General features: G+C 32.7%; 1 protein-coding gene across 4 annotated transcripts; it reads left to right on the forward strand.

The window, feature by feature from the left end:
- The first annotated feature begins 9 nt into the window (after positions 1–9).
- LOC115950830 (KH domain-containing protein HEN4-like) lies at positions 10–10,143 on the forward strand. 4 transcript variants are annotated; one of them, XM_031068086.1, is made up of 6 exons: positions 10–154; positions 443–643; positions 756–838; positions 4,279–4,390; positions 6,510–6,694; positions 9,871–10,143. In XM_031068086.1, exons 1-6 carry the CDS (start codon positions 68–70, stop codon positions 10,049–10,051), a joined length of 849 nt encoding a protein of 282 aa, XP_030923946.1. In that variant the 5' UTR covers positions 10–67; the 3' UTR covers positions 10,052–10,143. The 4 variants fall into 4 exon arrangements, with proteins under 4 accessions (XP_030923946.1, XP_030923948.1, XP_030923947.1 ...); XM_031068088.1 differs by having other exon boundaries at positions 9,861–10,000; XM_031068087.1 differs by having other exon boundaries at positions 6,510–6,734; positions 9,861–9,994.
- The last annotated feature ends 409 nt before the right edge of the window (positions 10,144–10,552 follow it).

Genomic DNA, 10,552 nt, shown 5'->3' on the forward strand with positions numbered 1-10,552 from the left:
AAAGCTTCTAGTTGCATCGGACTCGGTTGGTTGTTTGGGTGGCAATGAAGGTGAGGTGCTTTCAGAAATGAGAGGACTCACTGGTGCTGATATACGGATACTGGATGGGGACCACATTCGGAATTGTGCTTCAGGGAATGATGTAGTAGTACAGGTGTGATTAGCTTCATGTTTATCCAGTGAGGTATATTAGATGCATAATGATTTAAAAAAAAAAAAGAAAACATGCACCACGGTGCTAGATTTTTGTACATGTGAGATGTTATGCAACAAAACTTTGACTCTAATTGCCATAAAGAATGGAACATTATGTCTTGTAGGCGACTTGTCAAGCATTTAAGGAGGACTATATGTTCTTATTTCTAAATTTAACTCATAGCAAACTTATGGTGCCACCTGCTAGCCTAATTAATGCTGAAAAGAAAACCTGTAATTTGTGCAGATTACAGGTGAATATAGAAGTGTACAGGATGCTCTGTTTCAAGTCACTTGTAGTCTAAGGGATAATCTTTTGCTGGGTGAGGTGCGCAAGGCAGTAAGAGCGAAGTACCCGTATATGAGATTGATCGTGGACCCTCTGAGAAATGATCCTGTTCCTCACAACATAGGTGCTCTTTCTCCATCAAGGTTGCCATTCCCAAAGGTCAAACTCCCCCACCTTTTTTGTTTTGTAGTTGTCATCTCTTTCTCCAAATTCTTCAAAAATATGTAGGTCGCTCCAAGGTCCTTAATGTTGATGGTGGATATAATTGCAGACCTTGGGAAGAGGACAAACAACAGCAATCTCAGATAGTGGAAGTGGCTTGAGAACATTTGGTGAGGATTTACAGCTTGGGAGGTCAGTATTTCGTGACAGACTATCGATATTTTCTTTTTATTTTTTCTGAAGTAAGGGAGTGGTGAGATATCATTGCATACACATCATATTATATGCAATATAAAGAGAGTTGGACTCTTAGAAACCATAGTTGTGTGAAGTGACTACCTTCTCTACGGCAAATGGCTACTCTTTGTTAAAGACGGGTAAATTATATAATTCTTATGTAATTTGAAGTAGTTTTAAATTCAAACCTAAATTTTAAAAAGTATCAAGTAAAAATATGAACCTTTTAAAATTGTTCTAATTTGTGCTCTCATTAAGTCACTATTAACTAAAAGTAACAGAAATTTGCATAAGATGTCACTAAAACTTTTATAAACACATAACTTGAAAGAAAAAGAAAATTCTATGTGAAATTATAAGACCTCTAGTACACATTATGAGAGTGTGGGATTATGTAATAATTAGCAATTTAGTTTTTTGATTAAATTTGATAATTACAACAATTGGGGGTCAATGGAATTGAACATTCATTGTTCTAATAAAGGAGAACAGACTATTTCACTGTGATTGTGACAACTATTCGCCTTCTCCCTTTTTTTTAAAAAAAAAATGATTTTTTCCTTATAATAAAAAGGCTGTTTTTAGCTAAAAATGTTGTTTTCGTCCCTAAAATTTGCATGAAAATTGTTTTTTGGTCTGTAAAATATAAAAGCTTTTTTTTGTCCCTAAGCTATTAAAAACTTTACACATTTTGTACTTAAGCTTTAAAAAATATATATTTTTCCATCCCTAAACTATATAATTCTTATTTTTCACCTAAAAAAAAAAAAAAAAAAAAACCCTTTAAAAGGTTTTGAAGCAACAAATATTTTATTTAATTTTTTTTTTTTTAAGTTTAGGGACAAAAACAATATTTAACACTTTTTAATGAGTGAGTATATTCAAATTTTTTTACCAAAATAAAAACAACAACAAAATCTTAGTTTTAAATTTTTGGGGTCGGCAATGGATCCTTAAAAAATTAGTCTGGGTTGGCCACATGTATTATTTTTCGCCTTTCTATTCTATTTGAAATCACACTCTCGGCTACTTCTTAAATAGACTTGTCCTTTCTTACTACTTCTATTAATGTTGTTATTATTATTATTTTTTTTTGTCAATCCGAATCAATTCACTAATGCATTAATCTCTCTCCTCAGAACATGAACAAACCATCTCAAGCCATTTATCCCTCACATTTTCATCAATAGAGGGATGCTTCTGTCTTTAAGTGAATTTCCTCATTTTGAATAATGTTTTTTTGTATATTTCTACTTTTCTATCTTAACATTTTCATTTCAACTACACTCATTGAGCATAATTGGTCATAAAGCAGTCATATAAATCTTTTCCTTTAACTTAATAGGTATATTTACGATCACACAGTATTCCTGATGCGTTTCTCTACTTCATCCACCCTACTTTTATTTTATGAATCTCTCCACTTTGCAAATTTTTGATTCAAGATATCAAAAGCTCTTAGTTTTTGGTATCTCTTTGATTCTTATAACCACTTTATCTATTTTTTATTTATTTATTAAACTTACCTTTCATGTACTCTATTTTAGTCCTATTTAATCGAAAGCTTTTGGATTCTAAAAGTTTGTAGAAAATTGAAAAAAATTATTTATTTTAATAATAAAATTTGGATCTCACATGCATCTGCACTGAGTGGACCAACATATTATACCTAGCCAAAATGCACTATAAAAATACTAATATAGTTTGCTCAAAGTGAGATTCTATTGCCAAAGTTTCAACAAGTTTAAAATTTGACGTTAATTAAAATTTAAAAGAAATTTTATTATTTATTTTGTATTATTTTTAATAATCTATCATAATTTTTATTTTAATAAAAAAAATGTTGTCTTTTTTACATGTCAGGCTCGTAATGTTTGGTTCAACATAAGTATCACGCATCATAGAATATGCCTTTTCCATTTATTGCAATCTAAGTACATAAAAGTTATTAATATGGTTTATTCTAAGTGAATTATTATTACCAGTGTTAAAAAAAAATATAAAACACTGATATGGTTTAAAATCAATTACCAATTTCAAAAAATTAAAAGGAGTTTTATTATTTGTTTTCAGTTATTTTAATAGTCTGTTGTAAATATTGGCTCTGATAAAAACTTGATCTTAATTTACGCTACTTTGTGTCTGTTTTCATGAAGTAGCCTCTTTTCAATAATGTTATTCTTACCTATCGAAAAAACAAAAAATGAAAACTTGATCTTACACAATGTACTTGCGCTACGTAATCCAAAAGTAATTTGTGTTATTTCAGTTTTACACTTTTACTTTCTATTTTATTGGTCAATTATAATTATAGTATTGAATTTTCATTAGTTTAAATCAAGGTTGTTAAATCCAGACCGGACCGGATGGTCAGACCCAGGTACCCACTAGACTGGTAGACTTCCTTGTGTCCTTCTTTACATTTATATTTTATTTATTTTAATTTGACAAGATTAATAGTTTTGGATTTAATTTTATCACTATTTACTTAATAATATTTTCTAATTTTTTTTTTGTTCTAGAATTATTCTTTCACATCAATAAATATGAATATGAAAATTGTAAATTTATGTTAAAAATGATTTTGTTTTAAATTAAAATGCATTTTTTATTTGAAAGATTAATAAATACAATTTTTTAAAGCCTGTTTATATTTATTATTTTCTATTCACTTTATAAAAATAACGAAAATAGATTTGAAAGTTTTTTTAATTGCATAATTTTTTTTAAGGGTAAATTTTCATGTTTTTACACATTTAATACATTTATTTGTATTTTAATAAATATTAAATTAATTTTGTCGTCATCACGGTTCGACCTCGGTTGAGTCTCGATCCGACCTTAAAAACCTTGAACCTCTCCCTTCTCTGGTTCTTTGAACAGTCTGGGTCTGAATACCATGGTTTAAATATGATTTTTTTTTAATCCCTGCATTTGCATGGGCTATTACTAGTTCTGTTATGATATTGATGCAGGATCTTTAGAAATTTAGCACTAAATTAGGTTTCTTGATAGATTCTTGAAGGATTCTTAAATTGGGTTTGGTGCTTAAGGATTTATGGAGGACTTAATCATTTAAGATTAAACCATGAATTTTGGTGCCACAGCGGTAGTCCGTAGTCCTCAGTATTCTGTATCGCCATCCAAATATTTGAAGTCCGAGCTTGATACCTTTTCCTCTGGGTAAAATGCAATGGGTTGATCCAAAATCCATCAGATGCTTAACCTGACATCCTTATATGCAAATCCTTTTCATTTTAACAGCGATGTATTTGGTGCAATCAATTAAATTAATCACCTTTGATATAAAATAAAAAGATTGAACATTCTTCAAGACCTATTTAGCTGCAAATATCTGCCCTCTCAAACATGTGCTTTCTCCCCCCTTCATGCAGTGGACACAATCTTACTACTGTGGCAAATACAAGTGTGGAGATTTTGATTTCGGAACGTGCCTTTAGCTCTGTTTACGGTGAAGATGGGAGCAATTTGGTTCGCATAATACAGGTAATTAACTACACTGATAAAAGGAATTATCACTGTGACTGTGTTGTATACTGTTTTGTGCCTTGTCATCTTGTGAATAGAATAGCATGGTTTGGTCAATTGGTGGCCAGAAAACTTTCTTCTCTTCTTTGAAAAAAGCTATATGAAAATTATCTTAAATTAGCATGCGAAACAAAGTTGGAAGTTTAATAATGTTTAGGACAAGTAGCTTATCCTAAACAGTTAAATAAGGTTTACTATCTCTGTGCTGGTTTTAAATTTGGATGGTGATGTAAACACAAATTTTTCTCAATTGTAGAAAATCAAACAATTGAAAAGAAATATGGTTTGCAAATATAAATTTGTATTGATGAATGATGAGTACAATTTCTATTTCAATTCTTTTACAAAAGAATACCCTCTAATTCTATCTTCTTTGAACTTAACTCGAACAAGAATCTTCTTGACTTTAATTGGAAGATGGATTGATCGGTCTTCACAATAAATCTCTAGCTTCGAGCTTATTAGAGATTTATTGTTCTTCAAGTCTTCAAATGTGAAGGCTCTAGGGTTGAAGTTCTTCAGGGCTTTAGAGGCGTGATCCGTTGAGTTTTAAAGATTTGGGTTTGTTGAGGTTTATGGAGGCTTTTTAGCTTAATTCCAATAGAACTTCAAAGAACTCGAACAATAGATCTCCTTGAATTTGGTTGGAAGATGGATTGAACGGTCTTCTCAACGAATCTCTAGCCTTGAGCTTGATAGAGATTTGTTGTTCTTCAAGTTCTTCAAAGATTCTTGAGACAGAATTTCTCCAGAGCTTGGACCCCTTGAAATCTTCCTGTCGAAAATGAGAGGGGATGTCCTCTATTTATAGTAATTTAAGAGGATAAGCTCCACTATGAATTGATATGTTTGAAAGTATGTAGCAGACTTTTGATTGGTCCAAATTCTTCTTAGACATAATTATCTCTATTTATCTATTTTGATAAATATCATATTTTGATAAAGATAATATTCAACAAAGATAAATAATTATCTCTATTTAATTTATTTAATAAAGATAATTATCTACCAATTTTGAATAGAAAATTTATCTTTATTTTATTTATTTACTTATTTTAATAAAGATAATTACCTATAAATTTTGAATAGGAAATTTATCTTTATCTTGTGGGCCAAATGACACGTTGCAAATTTTGATATGTCAATGTGATGCCAATTTGGATGACACATGTCATCATCTAATTTAATGACATTAATTTAGAATTTGCCACTAAACTTTGATGTGGCATTTTATAATTGGCTTAAAATTTTGCCTCTTACAGGTGATTTAAATATTACATTTAGACCAATGCTTAGTTGTTAATCCTGTGTAGTTTTTTTATTCTTTTTTCTAGTGTTATTATAAACACTGTATTATGATTTGTGAACAACCACTTCAGAGTGGTGATTGTTAAATCTATGAGCAAACCATTTTCGCCTGCTTCTTCTCACCTTATTCTCAATTTATGGTGCTGTTAACGTCTAATCAATGTAGTGATTGTAGGGTAAAATTTTGTGATTTCAAGAGATAATGTAGATTAAGGAAATTTATTGAAAACTTAATGGTCCATTTGGATTGAAGGAGAGGGAGGGGGAGTAGAGTAGAGTAGATTTAGCACAAAATTAACTTATTTTTAGTCAACACTACTCTACTCCCCTTCACTCCCCCCTTTCTCCCTTCCATCCAAACAGGCCATAAAAGAGTTTATGGAAAGATTGATATCATAATACAGTTTTTAAAACAGTGGAAGAACATTTTTAAGTTATAAACATAACAGCATTTTGGTATGAAGACAAGTTGCAGATGCTCTAAATTCTTGATTCAAATAGACTGCCTCATCTTCATTTTTGGTACCGTGAATAAGTCGATAAGACAAAGGGGGAAAAGAAAAATTGAGTCTGCATGCATACAGGCATAGACATGCATATATGTATCCACATACAAACATAAAAGCATTTTATACACACTGTACTAATCCTTGCAGTTTGTTAAATCTTTGACTTCATGCAATTCTACAGTTTCTATTTTTCCCCCTACCCCTCCTGAAGTTATCAAATTTGTTCATGGTATCAATTATCATTTGGTAATCTGAATCAGATTTCAGGTGCAAAAGTTGAAGTGCATGATCCTCGTCCTGGCGAAGGAAAGGGAGGGTTGTTATATCAGGGACACCTGATAAAACCCTTATGGCCCAGAGCTTGCTTCAAGCCTTCATCAAAAGTGCAGGGAGAACACCATAGCATTAGTCTCATCACATTTGATCATCGAGTTAATGGCAGACGGTTAGACTTTGCTGCTCACGTTAACTGTCATTTAGGAGGAGTGAGTCCCTGTGTGTTTAACATACTTGTGTGTAGATTTCCAGTAATTATCTCCTCTGCCTACTCTAAGGAGCGGGTACAGGAGATACCTCCTTATAGATTTTACTTAAAGGCTAAAAACAAAATACACCAGTTTTTTTTTTAAATATATATATATATATACTTTTTTAACTTGTGAATTGAACTGATCACTCTTAGCAAAAGGTTTACTAACAAGGTTTAATACTGACCTAGATGAGGGCATCCTAACGTGTAATCAGACTCACCATCGCATATATGTACTTTTATGATTATATTAAACCAAGTGTTTATTTTTGTTTGATTTTTCCGGTTTTTTACTTTTTGGGCTATATTCGTCTGCTTACTAGAGTTATTTTACCCTTTGACTGCTTATATACAATGTTGTAAGAGATAAGCCTCATTTACATGATTTACCAGTGTATGGGTAAGGTTTAACTCGCTGATTATGGGTAAAGTTTAACTCACTGATTACTTCATTATCAGATGAAATAATTTAGGATAAATTACCATTTTGGTCCCTAACATAATTTTGTTCCTAATGTTTCAAATGTACGTGTTAGTTTAGTTCTTAATCTTTTGGTATTGTGTCAAAATAATTCCTACTATTTAGTGATGGATAGTAAATGATGATGTGGTTAATGGCTAAAGTAAAAAATTATTTTTATGCCACCTAAGATGCCACGTGTAATGCCACATCGATTAAACTTAAAAATAAAAAAATAAAACCCTCACGTGCAAGCCACCTTCTTTCCTCATACACACTTGAACTTCAAGCCATGGTGAATTAGGCAGGCTCTCTCTAGTCCCAGTCATGGTAAATCATGGCCATGGCCAACCTCCATGAACAGTCACTGAGTTCCATCACAACAAGCTGCCACTCCAGTGGCTACTTCTCTTCTCTCATCTCTCTTGGGTTTTCGATGATGATGTATTTGGGCTTTTGTTTAGAGGGGTTTTGGAAAATTTTGGGTGAGGGTTTGATTGGATGCTTGGGTTTGATTTGGATTTGAATTTTTGAGTTTGACTTGATTTTTGGGTTTTGGATACTATAGGTTTAGTTGAGAACCCTCGTTGATTTGGTCGCTAATGGCCTGTTTGGATGGAAGGGGGGAAGAGGGGGAGTGAAGGAGAGTAGAGTAGTGTTGACTAAAAATAAGTTAATCTTGTGCTAAATCTGCTCTACTCTACTCTACTCTACTCCCCCTCCCTCTCCCTCAATCCAAACAGACCATGAAGGAAAGTTCAATTAGCATGTTTTAGGAATAATCCTCTAAATCAATGTTGTTCTTTACTGGATTGCTTCTGTTGAATTTGATGACTTTACTACTCCTAATAGTTTTCCGACTTTCAAATTCTAAGTTATTGGTTGATGTTGCTAAACCTTTTTCATAGGGAGTTGCAAAACGAGTTCTAGTTTTGGGCTTACAAGAAGGTATAAGTTTTCTTTGAGTGTGTGTATTTATGCTGCTTTTTGCATTATGTTTAATATTTGAACTTTGCTCAATTGGATTAGAACCTGATGTTCAGTTGTTGAAAAGAATTTGTAACATTCAGAAGAGTTTGAATTAAAAGATGTTAAAAACTTTCTGTTGAAAATGTGCTAAAATATACTTGTATTTTAATTTTTTTTTTAAATGAGTTTTTAAAAAGCTGTACATAAAAGTTAAAAACTAAAAACTGAGTTTATAAGTTGATACCAAACCATATGTGAATAATCAGCGATGGCTTAGAATTTGATTGGGTTGAGAAAAGAAGAGGTTTCAGAATTTGGCCCAACTCTTTTTTTTTTTTTTTTTTAAAAGAACATGTGGCAACCACATGGCAGCTAAGATGGCATTAAAAATAATTTTTTATATCACTGTTAGCTATGTTAGGATTTTTCTTCCATAATTTAACAGCATTAACTATTTTGACACAATACCAAAATGTTATGTATTAAAATAAAACATTTGAAACGTTAAGGAGTAAAATGGTAATTTTTCCAATATTTTCATTCATAAAAGATACAAGAGTTGAACTCCAGTTCTGGTTGTTTAAGAAAGGTCAAGGGTTGTTCTAGTAACGTTATTTGTATTTTTGGGAAATATGTGTGTGTGAAAAAATGTGTAAAAATGCATGTAATGTTGTTTAAAAACTGAAAACATGTCTTTAAACTCATATACCAAACGGCCCCTAAAATTTGAGTTTAGGTTATTGATTTTTTATTTATTTATTTATTTATTTTTCTATTATGAACTCTATTATTATTATGGACCAATCATCTAAAATAGAGACCAGAAGTAAGGGCCTTCTCCAACTTTTTTGTCATTTCCCCCCACCTTGTCAATTGAATCTTACATCTAATGTTGTCAGTCTAATGGTTTAGTGGCACTGGTTTTTCCTGTGAGAACTTATGTTTGAATATTTTGTTACCCGCTTGATTTAAAAAAAAAAAAAAAAAAAAAAAAATCTACATCTATGCAATGTTGCCCAGATTAAGGAATACTAGCTTTCAAAAAGCCAACTTCTATTCCTGAAGAAGAATTGAGGAGTACTCTTCTGAAAGTTGTTCAAGGTGAACAAGGAAAGAATGTCCATGATCTTTTGGGTTTTCTGTGCATCATTGAACCTCACAAGAAGTCTCCTTTTATAAACAAAAAGTATACCAAAAACTTTGTGCTAGGCTTTTGTAACAAACAACAATGTTCGCTAACTTGGGGCAAAGGAGAGCCCAATGACTAGGCCTCTTCACCACATCCAAAAAGGAAGGGTGATGAAGTCATGTTGATTGAAATATGAAAGGTATAGGTAAAGGGTGCATGACAAAGGCATTTCTAGGATTTAAGCTTAGAGCATTCACATTCGGTCTTCTATATGTCATATGTTGGTATATTTTAGCATTAAGGCACAAAAATAGCCCATGACCCGGTCTTGTAAAATCTTGCAATTGCAAATATGCTATAGTGCCATCCTAAATGTATGATGGCACTATAGCACAATTGTAATATATATATTATTACTTTTGACCTTTTGTTTTCTCTCACTTCTGTCTCTCATTTCCTCTCTCTCTCATAGAGCTCCTCCCTCCTCACTCCCTTTCTCACATCTCTCTCTTTCTTGTTCAAAGCTTGCACCAGAGTTGGGTTGGATTCAAAGTGGTCATGGCATGGTCACAACGTGATGGAGATTGGAGGTGAAGGTTGGATTTTGGATCAGCATGGATTGGCGGAGATCGAAGATCATGGTGGCGTGGGTTTGGATCAGTGGGCTATGTGGGTCGTGGGTCAGGTGGTGAGTGTGGAGTTGTGGGTCAAGTAGGGTTGTGGTGTGGAGATTGGTGGGTTTCTCTTGATTATTTGATGGTGGTTCTTTTGGGTTTGGGTGTTGTGTGTGGCTTCGTTGGTCCCATGTGGTAGGTGTTTGACTTGGTGGTAGTGGATTTGCAATGGAGATTGGTGGTGGAGATTATAGTGGGTTTGATCTATTGTAATTTTTTTTTCTATGGGTTTGATTCTTGGATGGGTTTTGATCCCATGTGGTAGGGGTTGTAATTTTGGTCCTAGTGTGGTAGGTGTTTGGCTTGGTGGCAATGGGTTGTGTTGTGTTTGGATTGGTGGTGGTGGCAGTGGGTTATGTGAGTAATTTTCTAATTGATTTGGGTGATTTTGGTATAGATTTGTTGTGATTTTACTGAGTTTTTTTGGGTAATTTTGGTTTGGGTTTGTTGTGATTTGTTGGGTTGATTTAGGTGGTGTAGCAGTGGTGGGGTGGTGAGTTTAGGTGGTGGTTGTATTGTTGAATATGATGGTGGTAGGTGGT

Source organism: Quercus lobata, chromosome 6 (assembly GCF_001633185.2).
Source record: "Quercus lobata isolate SW786 chromosome 6, ValleyOak3.0 Primary Assembly, whole genome shotgun sequence".
Lineage (NCBI taxonomy): Eukaryota > Viridiplantae > Streptophyta > Magnoliopsida > Fagales > Fagaceae > Quercus > Quercus lobata.